At 35.7% G+C, this 19,721-nt stretch overlaps 1 protein-coding gene across 4 annotated transcripts in view; it reads left to right on the top strand.

Annotated features, from left to right (window-relative positions):
• The window catches only part of plcg2.L (phospholipase C gamma 2 L homeolog), an 88,706-nt gene that overhangs the window by 40,288 nt on the left and 28,697 nt on the right, over positions 1–19,721 (top strand). For all 4 annotated transcript variants that reach the window (XM_018257967.2, XM_018257965.2, XM_018257966.2 and 1 more), the window contains exons 10-19: positions 3,450–3,551; positions 5,856–5,974; positions 7,529–7,614; positions 10,421–10,541; positions 11,947–12,115; positions 15,143–15,244; positions 15,332–15,421; positions 16,426–16,598; positions 17,690–17,890; positions 18,872–18,991. In XM_018257967.2, coding sequence (XP_018113456.1) covers positions 3,450–3,551; positions 5,856–5,974; positions 7,529–7,614; positions 10,421–10,541; positions 11,947–12,115; positions 15,143–15,244; positions 15,332–15,421; positions 16,426–16,598; positions 17,690–17,890; positions 18,872–18,991 — 1,283 coding nt within the window. The remainder of the gene's footprint in view (positions 1–3,449; positions 3,552–5,855; positions 5,975–7,528; positions 7,615–10,420; positions 10,542–11,946; positions 12,116–15,142; positions 15,245–15,331; positions 15,422–16,425; positions 16,599–17,689; positions 17,891–18,871; positions 18,992–19,721) is intronic.

Below are 19,721 nucleotides of genomic sequence, written 5' to 3'. Positions count from 1 at the left end.
TTTATATGTGCACAAGCAGATAAAATCTTCTTCCTTTATCTTACTCTGGATCTGGTTATGCAAGGTAGCTGTTGTGTGTTGAAGATAATTCACACTGTAGACCTACTGATATTGTAATGTGTATTATGGTTTATTATGCCATTTTGCATAGGGAAATTGGATGCTTTCACTATAGGATGAGCTAATTTACACCCAGTTTACTTGTATTTGCATGGCATAACAATTTTTTGTTGCTTTTTATTAGCCTATTACTGAAAAAATATGGAAGTTTCTCCCCTTGTTACTCTTGTTACTATTGATAAATAAAACTTATATACCAATTTATTATTAAGATACATTTCTTGCTTCAATATTCTAGTGACATTTTTTAGTGCTTCAACATTTTATATACATTTTTTAAAGGATAATAAAAGGCTTTGTGCACTTGAGGGTGCCAAATGTAAGGCACCTGCAAGTGATTGTATTGACTGAAACCCCGGGCCAGTGCTCCTATCAGCAGAAAACTGCACCGGCCTGGGGTTATACCAGTGAGCACCATGGAGTGATCCTCTTCCGGCTTCTTCTTCTTCCTAATTTGGCACCCCCAAGTGCACAAAGCCTTTCCTTCTTCTTTAACATTGTAGGTCAGCCTTTGTTCTCATCTATGTTGCACCTTCTCTATTGGTATATGCGCTTTATTTATACATTTTTTATTATTATTATTTACTGGCAACACTACTATCAGTGATCATCACTGTTCCTTTTTTTCGTAATGATAAGTGACTCCCAAGATAAGTGACTATTACATATTAACTAAAATGGTGATTATACATTCTTTGCAGATCTGTAGTTTTTTTTCGCTGTTTCAATTGCATACTCTCCTGTTTATTATACAATGCTTTGTGCACTTGAGGGTGCCAAATGTAAGGCACCTGCAAGTGATTGTATTGACTGAAACCCCGGGCCAGTGCTCCTATCAGCAGAAAACTGCACCGGCCTGGGGTTATACCAGTGAGCACCATGGAGTGATCCTCTTCCGGCTTCTTCTTCTTCCTAATTTGGCACCCCCAAGTGCACAAAGCCTTTCCTTCTTCTTTAACATTGTAGGTCAGCCTTTGTTCTCATCTATGTTGCACCTTCTCTATTGGTATATGCGCTTTATTTATACATTTTTTATTATTATTATTTACTGGCAACACTACTATCAGTGATCATCACTGTTCCTTTTTTTCGTAATGATAAGTGACTCCCAAGATAAGTGACTATTACATATTAACTAAAATGTTAAAATGCTGTTTCAATTGCATACTCTCCTGTTTATTATACAATGCCACCTATGTCTGTGCTACAACAGCAGGATGGCTGCTGATTATTTATTTCCAGGAATCAACAGCCCAAATAGCATTTTTATGCACAAACACAGGGAACGATTGCCCTAACCTTGTGACCAATGGCAACCAGGCAGCATACAAATTTTACTAATTTGCTGATGCTCGAGTTGAGATGGCAAACGTCTCTACTGTGTGTAGTAGGTCATAGACAGATGGCTATAAGAGAGCTGGCCTTTTCTTAAACACGTCAAACTGTGATTGACCTGATAAGCATTAAGAATTGTGAAAGCAAGCCATCTGCTCTGTAGTACACATTTTGGTGAATGATAGCCTTATATATAGTCATATGAAAAAGTTTGGGAACCCCTCTCCGCCTGCATAATTTACTCTCAACAAAAAAGATAACAGTACTGGGGTGTTTTCTGAACAAAGATTTTTAGTGAAGCAGTATTCAGTTGTATGAAATTAAATCAAATGTGAAAAACTGGCTGTGCAAAAATTTGGGTAGCCTTGTAATTTTGCTAATTTGAATGCATGTAACTGCTCAATACTGATTACTGGCAACACCAAATTGGTTGGATTAATTTGTTAAGCCTTGCATGGGAAGAGTGCCAGCATGAGATCCTCAAAACAACTCTCAAAAGGTCTGAAAACAAAGATTGTTCAGTATCATGGTTTAGGGGAAGGCTACTAAAAGCTATCTCAGTGGTTTAAACTGTCAGTTCCAACTGTAAGTAATGTAATCAGGAAATGGAAGGCCACAGGCACTGTTGCTGTAAAACCCAGGTCTGGCAGGCCAAGAAAAATATAGGAACGGCATATATGGAGGATTGTGAGAATGGTTACAGACAACCCAAAGATCACCTCCAAAGACCTGCAAGAACATCTTGCTGCAGATGGTGTATCTGTACATCGTTCTACAATTCAGCGCAATCTGCACAAAGAACATCTGTATGGCAGGGTGATGAGAAAGAAGCCCTTTCCACACTCACGCCACAAACAGAGTCGCTTGTTGTATGCAAAAGCTCATTTAGACAAGCCACAGACATTTTGGAACAAAGTGCTTTGGACTGATGAGACAAAAATTTTGTTTTTTTTTGGTCATATAAAAAAGCACTTTGCATGGCGGAAGAAAAAGACATTCCAAGAAAAACATCTGTTACCTACTGTCAAATTTGGTGGAGGTTCCATCATGCTGTGGGGCTGTGGAGCTGTGTGGCTGTGTGGCTAGGTCAGGGACTGGGGCCCTTGTTAAAGTTGAAGGTCGGATGAATTCAACCCAATATCAACAAATTCTTCAGGATACTATTCAAGCATCAGTCACAAAGTTGAAGTTACGCAGGGGTTGGATACTCCAACAAGACAATGACCCTAAACGCACTTCGAAATCTACAGAGGCAATTATGCAGAGGGAGAGGTACAATATTTTGGAATGGCCGTCACAGTCCCCCGACTTGAATATCATCGAAAATCTAAGGGATGATTTAAAGCAGGCTGTCCATGCTCGGCAGCCATCAAATTTAACTGAACCGGAGAGATTTTGTATGGACGAACGGTCAAAAATACTGCCATCCAGAATCCAGACACTCATCAAAGGCTATAAGAGGCGTCTAGAGGCTGTTACATTTGCAAAAGGAGGCTCAACTAAGTATTGATGTAATATCTCTGTTGGGGTGCCCAAATTTATGCACCTGTCTAATTTTGTTATGATGCATATTGCATATTTTCTGTTAATCCAATAAACTTTGTCACTGTCATGTTATATATTAAAAGGAAGTTTTAATTTGAAAGCTCAGCCAATGATAAACAAAACTCCAAAGAATTAAGAGGGGTTCCCAAACTTTTTCATATGACTGTATCTTTTTAAATATTGTCATAACTTTAGCTACGGGTAGGCATCAGATTCAGGGCCGGAACTCATTTTGGAAAATGTTATGCGAAGCAGCAAACTATAAGTGGATCATGATTAGATCAATCATTGTCTCTTCTCGCACTTCCTGTGTTACCCACTAACTGCTCCAGCAAGGATCCTGTTCTGAATGCATTAGTGCTTATTAGTCAGCATTTAAGTGATGATACTGACAATTCAAATACATTTATTTTCTTACCTTCTCCTATAATCATTTAAATTCTACAAAGGAATCTCAAGCTCAAGATCTCAGTAAGGCTCGTGAACGAATGACAAAATTTGTTGATGATACTATGAGGGAAACAGCTGAGCCATTTCTTTTCGTGGACGAGGTAAGCAGAGTTCATGCCATTACATGAAAACACTTACTTTTATAAAATACAAGGATAATTGAACATGATTCTCTGCCATTCAGTATTTTTGCATTTGATTAATTTAAATATTGCTTTAATGAATGCATTCATTTGTTTTCCTACATGGTTGTTCTGAATCATTCTGAGAATTAGAATCAGATTTTTGATAAATATTATTTGCAATAGTAAATCCAATAATTATTATGGATCTATAATAACAAAGCTGCCCTTAAATGTATTTTTAAGGTAGTTTTAGCTATCCAGTATATTTTCGTAAGATCTCGAGAAATGCTACACCACAACTGTAGGGACTATGATTTTATAATGTTTTATTGTAAGTGTATACAGTTGATTGGCATACATGTTTGAATGTTTGGCTTGTAAGCCAGTGCAATTGATCATTTCAGAATGTTCTGCTGGGTTTATATACAATAAGAAAACTTACCTTCAACTTTGAAAGAATTAGCGTGCATTAGGCCTACATTAGTGCTGCACAACATCCTAATCCAGGGAAGGAAACCAAGCAGGACATTTCGAAACAATTCATTGCATAACACTGGCTACAAGCCAACTTCTAAAATATTTAAATGTTTGCTAATTCACTGTATACCAATGCCACCAAGAGACAGAGATATAAATGGCATCCTTTTTATACTGTACATGAAAGTTTTTTAGACGTTTTGGGACCCTTCATGTTCATATATTTAATAACCAAAAGGATAATTATGATATTGGAATTCAAATAACTAAGGTCCTTTTGGAATAATGATATGTCATATAGAAACTCTAGAAAATAGTGTGATCTTGTAATATAACTGTCTGTAGATGATTTACAACTTTTAATAATATTTTACATACACAGTTTAATACTTAATTGCAAGCTGAGATAGATATTATTTTCTAGAGAAATAATAATATAATAAAAAAAATGTTTTTTGCCCAAACAAAAGAAAATGTAATACTAAGCAACTTTAAGTATACCGTATATATTTTAATGATTTTCAAATTATTTGTAAAAGTATAAATTCAAAGTATTTTCTACAAAAATGGGGGGTTGTGGGTGCACACCTGAGGCCAATTTCAAAACGTTTAGAGCCCTGTCTCAATGATTCAAGTAAAAATGCAAGTGCATGTAATTTTGAAACAGGGTTTTTTTATTACAAAGTTATGATCATAATATTGATAAGCCACCATACCACGTCAAGGTAAAACCACACATGGTGGTCCCTAACTTATTAACCTCTAATCATAGTAAAAAAGGAATTTTACCTCTGTTTAGTAACAATTCTTTATGTAAACATCTCCTGTGCTTTGGTTTCAAACTGTGTGCTAAATCCTCCCCCGCCAACTGCTGAGCGGCTTTTAAGAGGGAGAGACTGCCTAAACCAACGCCCATTTCAGAGAAAAAAATTAAAAAATAAAAAAAAATATTTCAAAATTACATGCACTTGCATATTTACTTGAATTATTTAGACAGGCCTTTAAACTTTTTGAAATTGGCCTCAGGTGTGCATCCACAACCCCCCCATAACAAAGTATTTTCTGTCTATCTCTTACTATTGCCCTACTATTTATATCACATTAGCACTGTATTGGTAATCAGCTCACCTACGGCTAAGACTCTAGTTCCCTCATTGCCTTACATGTTCTGTGATTATTGAACCTGAAAATAACAGAGCAGTGCAATGTATAGTAGGAACTCAAAACTTGTCTAGATGAGAGCTGATTTTGTATACATTGGTTTTGTAGTCAGGCAAACGTAGAAAGGCATAGATAGCAAAGGACAAATAGAAAATGCTTTCAGTTTTGGCAATAAGAAAATCTATGTTTATAATAAAAATTAGCACTTTTTCAGCCATTTATTACAAATGTATATGCATTGCATGAACAATATGGCATAAATGCACTTTTCACTTTTCGAGCAATGCCCTCTGATCTATTATTACACTAAAATCCTTGTTTGTTAAGTTGTTATAAGACCCCTGTCTGTAAATTAAAGTACCTTGTTGATGCTGTATAAATAATTGATGATGATGACTTTGAAATTTGAATAGATACTAGATTTTATTGTATGTATATTGACTTTTGGTTTTCGGCACCAAACCTGAGAGTGTGCACCATCTATGGCCGAATATCATGTAGATAGAGAGAGAGCAAGATACAGTTGACAGTACTAGAACACTATTTAGGACAATTATTTGATTATTCTATTACTTAAATGAGACCAAAACCTTTCTTCAATGAGAAAACTTTAATTTCTTGTCGCTCTTTGTGTTTATTCAGTTCTTGACCTACTTATTTTCGAAAGAAAACAGCATTTGGGATGAGAAATATGACCAGATCTGTGTTCAAAATATGAATAATCCTCTTTCGCATTACTGGATTTCTTCTTCACATAATACGTAAGTACTAGATTTTGGATATACATTATATATGTCATAAATGCTCGGGACCTCAGGTTTTCCGAATAACAGATTTTTCCGTAATTTGGATCTTCATACCAAGTCTACTAGAAAGTCATGTAAATATTAAATAACCCCAATAGGCTGGTTTTGCTTCCAATAAGAATTAATTAACTTGATAAAGGGCCTTGCCCGAAACATGTAGTGTGCTGTTCACTACCCCAATAAAGATACACTTGCAGACTCAGCTTGCTGCCGTGGACTTCCTGCAATTACCTCCTTTCTATCACATTGATCTATTAGGGCATCACCACAGGATACCCTGCAGGAGTACCACCAACACATCATACAACTTGCCAGAGTTCAGCCCTGCTACTTTTTGAATTAATTATATCCTAGTTTGGATAAAGTACAAAGTACTATTTTATTATTGCAAAGTAAAAGGAAATCGTTTTTAAAAATCTGAATTATTTGGATAAAATGGAGTATATGGCAGATAGCCTTTTTGTAATTTGGTGCTTTCTGGTTAACAGGTTTCCGGATAACGGATCCCATACCTGTATTTTCAGAACATTTCAGCATATGTGTTACTTTATATAGCCAAGAATATCTGTACACCTGCCTGTCCAACTTCTTACCCCCAAACCAAGAATATTAATATGAAGTTGGCCCTTCCTTTACTGCTATAAAAACCTCTGCTATTCTTGGAAGTCTTTTCACTGCGATTTGCAACATTTTTAGTTGGATTAGCTTCCATTCAGCTGCAAGAACATTAGCAAAGGCCCACTGACAGTGAGCCATCTGGCCTGGCTTTTGTGTTCAGTTTCATCCCACATGTGTTCAGTTGGCTTGTGGTAGCTCACTTGGGACCTAACTCATTCTGTATAGACCTTTTATTGTACATGGGATGTTATGCTAAAACAGAAGAAAGCCTTCCCCAAACTGTTGTCCCAAGTATTAAGCACAGAAATCATGGCATGCTGTAGCAGGCATACAGGCACCCTAACCCAAACCATCAAAAAAAGACCATCGCCATTATTCCTTCTGCAAAAAAGTGGCATTATGCAGACAGGTAGTGCTCTCCTGGCATCTGCCAATTTTTCTGTCTGCCAGATGAAAACCATTTATATCACCAGTCCAGAATCCAATGCTTGTGACCTTTACATTCCTTCAACTGTCATGGTGACCTTAGCTTTGTTTGTCTCTGATCACCCATAAAAAAAACCATGCCCCCCCCCAAGAATATTTTAAATCATTATGTGATTGGGAGTCCATCCAGCTGCTTACCATATATTTTCTAACTCAGCCAAAGGAACATGCCCCGGTTCAAAAGGCAATCAGCACAAAATATTTATATCAAAAGATATATGTCCCAAGGCTTGAATCCAGTAAAAACAATTTGTTTATTAGTACTCACATATTAAAAAACAGATACATACTGACCCCACATGGTTCGCATTACGAGTTTCGTACCCTCTGGCACTTAGTCATAATTACAGTATTCTTGTTTTCTTTTAGAACCTGTTTTCACATATAGCTCTGTTTTCTTCCTAGGTATTTAACAGGGGACCAGCTGCGCAGTGAATCTTCCACTGAAGCATATGTGCGGTGCCTGCGTATGGGATGCAGGTGCATTGAATGTAAGCACTGGCTAACCTTATACTGGGATTGTTTTGCCATTATATACTTATTCGCTTTTTTTCTAATTTATTCATTGATTAACCTTTAGCAACCAGATAACCAATTATTCCAAGCCTGAGAGGTTCAAAATAAAATGTACATAAAAATATATGACCATTTGCAAACAGTCATTGAATTCTGTTCTTTGTAATATAGAAATGAACACGTAAAAATGACAAAGGTAATATAGAAAGCAAAAACAGTGATGATAAAGATAATTGCAGTCATTTGATAACAAAGGTACAAAAGCCAAGTCTCAGTCAAAGATTGTATACGAAACTTTGGACAGACTCGACATCAGTCTGCCTAGAATTATAAACTCGGTTAAAGGGTAAGTAACAGATTATAGAAAAAGTAAAAATAAATTCAATAAAATAGAAATACACAAAATATGGCACATTATTAAGAAACCAGAGGAATACAAAGTTAAAGGAAAAGATGTGGCAGTAGCTCAGAGCCCTGCATCAATCGGTGCAGTTTAGTTGTGCTTCCCCAATTGTGTCTCCACCTAGGTAAAATGTACTAACTGGGGATGGCTTTGTATCAACAGATGTATTTGATTTACAAAGCAGAATTTTTGCCCCTTCTTAAACTTTTCCAAGCCTGAGAGCTTCAAAATAAAATGTACATTAAAAATATAAAACATTCATTGAATTCTGATCTCTGCACCATATTAAAAATTTATATTTTTATATTTATCATATGTAAAATATAGAATATATACAAATATATAATAGGGAATTGCACACGTAGAAATGACAAAGGTAATCTAGAAAGCAAAAACAGTGATCATGAATATAATTGCAGTCATGTGATAACAAAGGTACAAAAGCCAAAGATTGTATAAGAAACTTTGGACAGACTCTGCCTGTCTGCCTAGCATTATAAACTCAGTTAAAGGGGTAAGTAACAGATTATATATAAAAAAAAAGATTTGTCCATTCTGGCTGATGAGATTTAGCCCAATTGCAGCGCAACTGCATCAAGAAAATCCCCCATTTGCATCCACAATTTTAGAATTCTGAAAAATTCTTCCCCAACTGTGTCTCTATCTAGATAAAATGTACTAACTGGGGATGGCTGTTCATCTACAGATGTATTTGATTTACAAAGCAGAATCATTGCCCCTTCTTAGACTTTTCTCCACTAATTACAATCTGAAAGAATGTAAAGTTAGATTCCTTGATCATGGCACATGCAATATATTATGGAGAAGATTTAGATGCCATTTCTGCTGTCACTCTTGTAGGTCTGCAAGTACAACCTAATTTTTTCAAACCCTATATTTAATTGCAAACAGTACATAAACAACATATAAAATGTTGAAACTGAGAAATATAATTTTTTTGGTGAAAAACATATGCTTTAAATTTGAGGTCAGCAACACATTTCAAAAATGTGAGACTGGGGCATGTTTCCCCACTGTGTTGCATGATCTCTTCTTTTAACAGCACTCCATAAGTGTTTCGGAACTGAGCAGACCAATTGCTATAGTGAAAAGCTGTTCCATTCTTGCCTGATATAAAGGATTTCAGCTGATCAACAGTTGGGGTCTCTTTTGTTGTATATTTAATTTCATAATGTGCCCAATGTTTTCAATGGGTGACAGGTCTGCACTGCAGGCAGGCCAGTTTAGCCAGTCTTGATGACAGCATAATTTTGTCCAAAACCTATATGTATTGTTCAGAATTAATGATGCCTTCCCAGATATGTTACTCATGCCGTGTGCATTTATGCACCCCCATACCATCACGGACGCTGGCTTTTGAAATGTGCACTAACAAACCAAATGGTCCATCTCCTCTTTATTGTGGAGGACACAGCATCCATAATTTTCAAAAAGAATATAAAGTTTTAATTGTTCAGACCACAGGACAATTTCCCACTTTGCTTTAGTCTATCTTAAATGAGCTGGGGCCCAGAGAAGGTGATGGTGTTTCTGGATCATGTTTATATATGGGTTCTTCTTTGCATGGTATAAATTGTGGATGCAGCAACAAACTTTATTCACAGACAATAGTTTTGGGAATTATTCCTGAGCCCATGTAGTTATTTCCATTACAGAATCCGTTCTGTTTTTAATGCAGTGCCATCTGAGGGCTGAAGATCATAGCCATCTAATATTGGCTTTCAGCTTGTCCCTTGTGTCCAGCCTTTTGTTGCCCTTGTCCAAACTTTTTTGAAACATTTTGCTGAGCAGATATGTTTCTGAAAACAATACATTTTCTCAGTTTAGATATCTGACATGTTTGTACTATTTGCAGTTAAATACATTATATGGTTTAAATGATTTGCAAATCATTGTATCATGTTTTATTTATATTTTACACAGTGTCCCAACATTTTTGGAAACAGGGTTGTAATATATGTATACATTTTTGATACTTGAAACAAAATATTATACATACAACTGGATTAGATTCAAACTTTGTGAAAGATAATTCAAAGTTTAGCAACGTCCACAGAATAGGAGGAATTTATTGATAATCAGTTATAAAAGAATAATTGTGCGAATGCAAACATGCAGTTATAAAGCTCGTTCTTGAACATCACCTTTCACGTTTGGATGCTTTCCCACATAGACATTTTAACAGAGGAACAGATATCCGTTTGACCTTATTGAATTACTGATTAACTTAGCTTGCTTGCTGGATACACAAATAGCTAATATTTCCAAAAAACTATATGGTAAAGCACAAAGAGTGTGCTTTTTGTTCCTTTAGCTGTTTTACAATCATACAAGTTCTCTTTTTCTTATCTCTCCAGTGGACTGCTGGGATGGACCTGATGGAAAGCCAATTATTTATCATGGATGGACAAGAACTACAAAAATTAAATTTGACGATGTGGTGCAGGCTATTAGGGACCATGCATTTGCTACATCTGAGTAAGTGTTTACTTTCAACTCAACCTCCTAACACATACATGAGCATGGTATATCTACCTGTCTGTTGAAAGATACAGATATACACATAAAATATATATTTATATGAATATGTGGCATGCAGCATAGCTCTGAACAATGTATTAAGAGTTAAAGGAACAGTAACACCAAAAAATGAAAGTGTTTTAAAGGAATGACAATATAATGTACTTTGCCCTGCACTGGTAAAACTGGTGTGTTTGCTTCAGAAACACAATGATAGTTTATATAAACAACCGGCTGTGTAGCCATGGGGCAGTCATTCAAGCACAGCCTCCACAGTAGATAACAGATAAGTTCTGAAGAATCCCATTGTATACTACCCAGCTTATCTGTTATCTTCTTTGTACCCTGTGCCTTTTCTCCTTTTTCAGCTTTAAAAGGCTGCTCCCATGGCTACACAGCAGCTTGTTTATATAAACTATAGTAGAGTTTCTGAAGCAAACACACCAGTTGTACCAGTGCAGTGCAACATTTATTTTTCATTATTTTAAAACACTTTAATTGTTGGTGTTACTGTTCCTTTAAGCTGACCATACACTGAATATCTCTGATATAAACACTTTAAAGTTGACAATATTGGGCTAATGAGCATATCGCAACGGAGGTAAATGCGGGTCGATGGAAAGCCGTTGCAGTCCTCACTTAACAGGTTTTTCAAACTGGCCTGATCAATATCTGCCCGATTTTTGGGCAGATATCAGTTGGGCAGGCCTGTTGGAGCATCCCACACAACACACACAAATACTTTTCAATAAAGACTGCAAGTTGTGAGTGAAAGAGGTGCTGCATTCTGTTGGGAAAACAACGTTAATAGTAGTTGCTACTAATTTTAAGATTCAAGTGTGGAGTCTTAAGCTCCCAAAAGTTGATGCTGGGGACACAAAGTTATCCATACAGCCTTTAAATGTATGATTTTGCCATTGCCTTCTTGTGATGAATAAATGGCTCGCGTGTACAAGCTGCTCCACAGAAATTACATTAATTTTGGCTCAGTAGTGTCCGGTAATAATCTCTGATTAACTGAATTGTTTAGGGTGATGGCAATGGTTTTTTTTTTTGGATGTTTTGTTATCAGGGCTGAAGTTTTAGCACAACAAAACACCTGAAAACACCACAGCCATTGAAGTCAATTTGAATGGCCACCGGTATATTGTGTAATTGCTACTTTTCCTGCATTTAGCAGCATATTAAAACAGATGATGCTCTATTGAATTTCAGACATTGCTGTGAATAACTAGCTAAAATATAGGATATAAATATGTTTAAATAAACAAATGAATGCAATAAGGGGGTTTGAGTAGAACAGTGTTTACATGTAATATATGTTTGGTATAAATGTATAACTGTATATTTTGTGCTTCTTTAGGTATCCAGTAATTCTTTCCATAGAGGAACATTGCTGTGTTGAACAACAGAGACACATGGCCAGAGTTTTTAAAGAAGTATTAGGAGACCTTCTTTTAACAAAACCAACAGAAGCTACTGCTGATCAATTGCCCTCTCCCACACAACTTAAAGGGAGGATCATTATTAAGGTTAACAGCAATATTCATTGTTATGTGGTGTGCACTGTGTACAATGTGCAATGATTCCTTCAGACGTATGTGATGTGTTATTCAGTAGCGTTACTGAAGGTGGCCATAGACGTCAAGATCCGCTCATTTGGAGATGTCGCCAAACTAGCGGATCTCTCCCCAATATGCCCACATTGAAGTGGACAATATCAGGCTGATCTGATCATGGGCCCTAGGGCCCAATGATTGGATAAATGGATCCAATACGGGTGGTCGAATCGCGGGACCGCATAGACGCAGAGATGCGGCCCCACACACGGGCTAATAAGCTGCAGACTCAGTCTGTCGGCAGCTTTTATCGGCCCATGTATTGGGGCCTTAAAGGCTTACTGGCCCCAGGGCTAAATTGGAACCAGGGTCCTACCTGTGCACCAGAATCCCCGCCCTCCATGCAGTCAGCTTGCCACTCTGAGCCCTGCAGTGCTCTATAAAATTAGCAACATCCAGGGCCTGCATAATAGATTTTAATGGATTCTGCACCTAGGATCCAAGGAGTTATTAGTGCGAGGGGACAGAAGTGGGACATGGACCACATGAGTATCAATTACGATTATTATAGGGGAAAGTTTTATGAGACATTTAGGGGTTATTTACCAAACCTTGATTTTTTTTCTGGGGAACAAAACTCAATGTTTTAAAATTTATATATTATACCCTGAAGCTGTCTGAAGTCTGAATCTGAAAATCTGCCATCTCAAACCTGCCGAGGTCATGCAGAAGTCAAAGGGAGATATAGTGATCTGTGCTGGGTTTCGTCTGCTAATCATAAAAATTCAGGGTTTTCGGGCGATAACCTGACAAAATGAAGCAATTTGGGTGTCAAATCCCAAAAATGTGTACAATTCGAGTTTTCACTCGATTTTTTTCCTGCACTAAATTTTTCGAGTTTTTATTGATAAAAAAGTTAAAATCATGGATGGGAGTTTGCTCAAGCTTGGTTTAATAAATAACCCCTTAGTATGTTGCCTTTTGTGTTGAACATTTGCAAAATATCTAGAAATATACTGCAGGCTATATAAAATTTTGTTGAATCACAGTGTGCTTAGGCACAAAGGCTAAGCTGATTTAGGCCTGATGCATCGGTCCTTGAAAGGGTAGCTACTTAAACGCAATACTGGCTCAATAAGGAGGAAAGCACAAATCACACAATATAAACTGCTTAAGTTAAAGCTTATTACAGAGAAAAAATGAATCCATAAAAATAATAAGAATTACTTGGGTCCTACTACAGTCTCTTGTGTCTCTTAGCACTTAAAGGGGTAGGCCACCTTTAAGTTAATTTTTAGTATGTTATAAAATGTGCTGTTCTTATTACAGAGAAACAAAACATGTTGCAGGCCCCTTAAAAATAGGCACTAAGCGGCTCGAAACATGTTGTGTTTGTAAGTCTGTAATATGCCACAACTTAAGCAGTTTATGCTGGATGCATGGGTTTGTGTATTATTATCATAGTTCCATGTAACAGTGTTAAAGGGGACCTGTCACCTGCAAAAATATTCCAAATCCTATTTTATTAAATTACTCAAGCAAAATAAACTTTAATTACACTATATAAATTATTTGAAGCTTGTTTCCTTCAGTCTGGGAATTCATAATTATAGCAAACAGGCAGGAGCCATTTTGTGGACACTGTTATTAAGACAAGCCTTGCATCATCTCAAAATCTTGCTTGTGCACTAGAATGGGGGATCTGATGTACATCCCCATGCACTGGTTACACGATTAAATGGTAACGAGAGAGGGGGGAATGTGGGGAGAGCAGTGACATCTGGTAAGTGCTGAATGGAAAGTGAAGGCATAGATTTGATTGACAGCTGAGATATTTAAATGCGTTTACAATAGATATGAACTGTTTAATAAAAAAAATAATTTGGATTTCATGTTTAATTTGAAAAGAACTTTTATTATACAGATTTTTATGTCTGGGTGACAGGTCCACTTTAAGTGAGACTGTTCTTCATTCACATCGGTTTCTGCCCCAGTGCAGTTTACAATCTAAGGGGGTTATTTACTAAACCGAAAATCTATTTTTTTTTCTGGTAGGGGTTTTTTGGGCAAAAACTCAAATTTTTTGTGGGAAAGAAAGAGGTTTATTATACACGAAGCTGCAAAAAGTCTGAATCTGAAAATCCACTATCTCAAACCTGTTGAGGACACGTATAAGCCATTGGCAGATGTCCTTTTTACAATTTGAAAATTTCGTGATTTGGCCTGGGTTTCTTCCCAGGTAAAAACCAGAAAAAAATCTAGCGTTTCAGGCATACAAAAATGTGTACAATTCATGTTTTCGCTTGATTTTATAGAGTTTTGTCCTGACCCGACTTTTTCAAGTTATTTTATTAATAAATAAGATAAAATTGTGGATGGAAGTTTGGTCAAGCTTGGTTTAATAAAAATATGAGTAAATATTTTAGTAAATAGTCCCCTTAGATACTTGTGTATCTACAAAGATACCTGTGTATCTATCATTGTGTAATGGTTCCTCAAAAGTAGTCAACCAAATCTGAAAACCTGTCTTCAACCCCCAAAAAAGAAATAGGGGCACAGGTCTGATACAAAAGTAGCAGTCTTATCAGCATTTCTCCTTTGCTGTCTCCTAAGACTGGCTACAGAATTATTATTATTATTTTATAAAGCTTAAACCTAATTCACAGTGCTGTACAATAAATAGGTGTGTACAATGAACATATATATGTACAAACAAAATCAAGCAGTAACTGGTACAAGAGGTAAAGTGGTCCCTGCCCAAAAGAAATTAAAGTCTAAAAAATCTACAGAATTATAGTATGGAAAGTAAAGAAACCAGACTGTAACACAAGTGGATAATAAAAGATTACTTGCATGCATTTGGATGAAATGTACAGGAGGTAAAGAGGGCCTTCATGAGAGGGCTTAAAATCTGAGAATTATGAGACTGTTTTAATAAGGTTTTATGTCATCTCTGTCCAATATGAATTATTTCAATTAATGTTACATTTATCTTTATAGCATAAAAAACTTGAAGCAAAGAATTCTATAACAAAGACTGAAAACCATAAAGAAGAACAAAATCTGCAGGGTGAACTGTACATGTGGGATGCTATTGACCAGGTAAATTGTCTTATTAATTACATCAGAATGAACATACAGTAATAACTTAATTTGCTGAAATTTAATGTTTGAACTATTGCTTTGTAGAAATGGTCTTCTCGTTACTGTGCGATTGCTGGTGATAAATTATCTTATGGAGATGAAATTGAACAGAGTGAAGATAGTTCAGAACCTAAGGTATCCTTGACTTATTTTCATAAACAGTTCAAGCAAAAACAACATAGTAGATACACTTAGGGGCACATTTATCAATGGCCACAAATGACTTAAACTTGTAGGTATATTGTAAATGTAAGAAAAGTAACATGTAAATGTAAGCATCACAGTTTTTATTTTCCTAATTCCAAATACCCATTTTTTTGCATTATAAAAAAAGTGTGAAAAAGCTTGACCTTAAATACCTCAAAACTCAATTGTAAATTATGGGGATAATTCCCTGCAATAAGTGAAAAATCATCATCTTTAAATGGCTGAAAATCCATGGAAAATTTGATTCGCAAAAAATTACTGTAAATATTTTCTGTGAAAATGCAGTCGGGATTCGCCCATTTGTGATTTTTCTTAAATAAGCACATTGAGATAGTTGTCATGAAGATTAACTGCAAATATATGCAATCTTTTTTACTACAGCAGAGCCTGTTTTGATAACTGTGCTCCTTACATTTAGGGGGTTATTTATCAAAAGTTCAGTTATGTTTTCCACGAAAAATGTGAGTTTTTGAGGTTATTTTTTGGTTAAAAATAACTAGAATTTTTCTAGATTTATTATTCCCCGACCCTGGAAATAGTTGAAGTCTGAAAATACACCATCTAAAATCTAGCAAGGTCATGTAAAAGTCAATGGCAAAGGTCCCTTGAACCATTTGAAGATGTGAATAGCCTTCATGATGTTCAAGTTTTTTTTCCCCGTGGAAAACTCACGTTTTCGGGTTCTGAATCTTGAACTCGATTTTTCCAATGAAGTTTTTTCTTAAAGAAAACCATTTGAGTTGTGAGATCAATTGAGGTTTAAAAAAGCTCACATAGCTCTAACATTCGACCATTGATAATTAACCCCCTTATAGTGTTACCTGTGGTGGTGTATTCATTTTTCAATTTTATATGTAATAGAAAAAGTGTAGAAGAATTATGCCCCACTTATGCTCATGCTGTTTTTTTTTTAAAAAAATTCTGCAAATCAGAAGACATTGGATTTACATTTACAAGAGAAATGGTTCCATGGAAGAATGACTAATGGGCGTTTCATGGCAGAAAAGCTACTTCAAGAGTATTGTGCAGAAGTGGGAGGCAAAGATGGGACTTTCTTAGTACGACAAAGTGAATCTTTTCGAAATGACTACACGCTCTCTTTCTGGTAAAATTGCATTTTTGAAATATATATCCATCTTTGGGATTACTGATCCAGAATTTTATGGAAACTGGGGTTTTCTGGCTACAACATTTTTTAAAAATGTATTATTTTGCCATCAGTATAAATTTATGCTATCTTAATTATCATCAAGTACATGGTCAAGTGTATTAATTACAGAGAAAAAATAAATCTGTAAAAAAAAGATTGGATTCTCCTCCATTCTCTTGTATCTCTTAAAGGGATAGGTCACCTATAAGTTAATTTTTAATAAATCATAAAATATCCTGTTCTTATGAACATTTCAGCTGGCCTTCAAAGTGAGTATGCTGGAGCTTGAGGGGTTACAAGTAGTCCTGGACAAGCAAACAAGGGTGTCCAAGGCAGGCCCTTCCAATCTTCAAACCAATCCCCCACCCCCACTCTGCAGCACTCCCTAGCTTTGTGTGAAAAATGACACCTTTACCTTTAGTTGGCTGGGTGATGTGCAGAAGGGCCCAAAATGAACCAGGTGTAGAAAGAGATTGGTCTGTTGTGCCCTAGGCACATGACTCTTCTGCCTACTCCTAGTTCCGGCCCCCGGACACAAGGTATGTAAATATGGCAGAGATGGGGGTGACACAAAAAGTTGGGCAGGTCTCTCCCCACAACTCCACTGACAGAACGCAGTTAGAAAGGTGTTTCTGGTCTGTTAACTTGCAATGCATTCATTTTAATGCAAAGGTAGTTAATCTTAGGGTGTTAATAATTCAGAGGTTAGCACTGGCTATAACCAGGTAAACATATTCTGACACATATGTTGACAAGCTGATGCACTTAAATACTCTTTTCTCACTTTTCAACACCGTAAAATTTATTTCTATGCTTTATTATTAAGCTAATTATTATATTCAGGCACATATGCAAAAGTTATATTCTGATTGTGTCCCTTTAAGAATTATAATGGAGTAAAATGTAGATGCTTAGGGCTTCAAGCTAAACTGCTTAGGGCTTCAAATACTGTTGTATTTAATAGGGAAATATTAACAATATATAAACCACTCATCCTTAAATTATATGGACTCTCTATTGTGTTTTTCTTTGCTTTCCCTTGATAGGAGGTCAGGCAGGGTCCAACACTGCCGTATCCGTTCCAGCACAGATGGAGAGACCATCAAGTATTTCCTGACCGACAACCTAATGTTTGATAGTATCTATGATCTTATTCATCACTACAAAGAGTACTCATTGCGCTGTGCAGAATTTGAGCTGCGATTAACAGATGCTGTTCCTCAGCCCAACCCTCACTTATTAAAAGAGTATGTACAATGCAAATAAAAACTTGTATTTTTATTCAAAGCGATTGTATTGTAGGAAATACAAAATATGTTTATAAGAAGGGTTCAAATGTTTTTAGTCACAAAAGTCTTTATATTTTAAAGAATTATTATGCTGTAAATTCTAAGAAACTTTGCAGAAGCTTAGAACATTGGTCAAATGTAGTTATGACTTATAGATATGGTCTCGAATCTTAACCTATAGTTGAAGGCCAAGATAATGTCCTTCAATGAATCAGGTAAAACCTAAAATGAATTGGTAAAAGCCAAATGGACCTTCCAATCTAATATTTATTTGTGTTTTTCTTACGTTTCACAAACGATTTACAATAATTTTTATCACAATTTAATTAATGCTCATTTAAAGATCCTAGGCAACTCAGCCTTTGTTGTTGCTGCCGTTTTGATCCTCAAGCATTGACTACTGTGCAAGAGTGGTAACCTGTCATCAAATAGTTTTGAGCATGTTGTCTTTAGCAACCCTTAGTTGTAAAATATGAAGGTATTAGAACTTACCTCGGAGTTCCATGACCTGTATAAAAACACTCGGCCTTCGGCCTCGTGTTTTTATATGGTCATGAAACTCCTCGGTAACTTATAATATCCTTATATTTTACAAGAGGGGTATTTATTCACTATATATATATATATATATATATATATATATATATATATATATATATATATATATATATATATATATATATATATATATATATATATACTGTGTATATATATATATATATTTATATATATATATATACTGTATATGTGTGTGTGTGTGTGTATATGTATGTATATATAACATCAAACTAGAGTGATAGCCTAAACGACGGCTCTTTTCAATAAACAACCTTTCAATAAATAAAAAGACCTGAGAGTGCGGACATTGTTGTTCCATTATATATATCACTTATTTTTATGACATTTTAATGCAAACTGCGTTATTTTTTTTCATTGCAGCTGGTACTATGATAACCTGAGCAGAGGAGAGGCAGAAGATATGTTAATGAGAATCCCTCGGGATGGGGCCTTTTTAATACGAAGAAGAGAGGAACAAGATTCTTATGCGATTACTTTCAGGTAGAGTAAAACATGACTGTAAGCAAATGTTGTTTCTCCTTAGTTGGTTATTTGTTATCCTGTGGCACTCGTTCAACCTAGACCTCCATTTTACCTAAAAATTCACACAACTTGTTGTAGGTAATAAAATTGTTTCATACATAATATCTTTTTTATTATAGATTTTGAAATATTGAATATAAAAAAGTGTTTATCGGTATGAATACTTTTTGCCAGAAATATTTACATTATCTTACTTCACTGATAAATTACTCCTACTGTCAGTCTGGGGCTCAAAGCAGGATTGAATTTTTAGAGCTGGAAAACAAATTCTTGTTTGCAAGTGCTCACTATCATTCTTACTATATGGAAAAATAATAGTAAAAAAAGGCAAATACCAAAGCAGACTTATTTAACAACATCAACAAATTAGTGTTTATTTTTTAAATTATATTGACAGTTCCACTGTAAGTAGTATGTTTTGTCTCCATTACTGTTTATGCTTGCAGTTGCATGAATTCAATTGTAATTGGATCAATGTAACAAACCAGGATGGAATCATAGCAATGATGTCCTCACAACTGCACTGGCACAGCTATATGAAATTCAGTGTGAATTTCAGTGTGAATATGTCATCATATGTGGCAGATTTATAATTATTAGTTACCGTCAGGTTCACGCATATCAAAGTCAGAAAATGTTAGAACGATCTTAATCTTACTCACTTTTTCTGGTGTCAATTGTTCCCCAC

Source organism: Xenopus laevis, chromosome 4L (assembly GCF_017654675.1).
Source record: "Xenopus laevis strain J_2021 chromosome 4L, Xenopus_laevis_v10.1, whole genome shotgun sequence".
Lineage (NCBI taxonomy): Eukaryota > Metazoa > Chordata > Amphibia > Anura > Pipidae > Xenopus > Xenopus laevis.
This window is presented reverse-complemented; position numbering and strand designations above follow the sequence as displayed.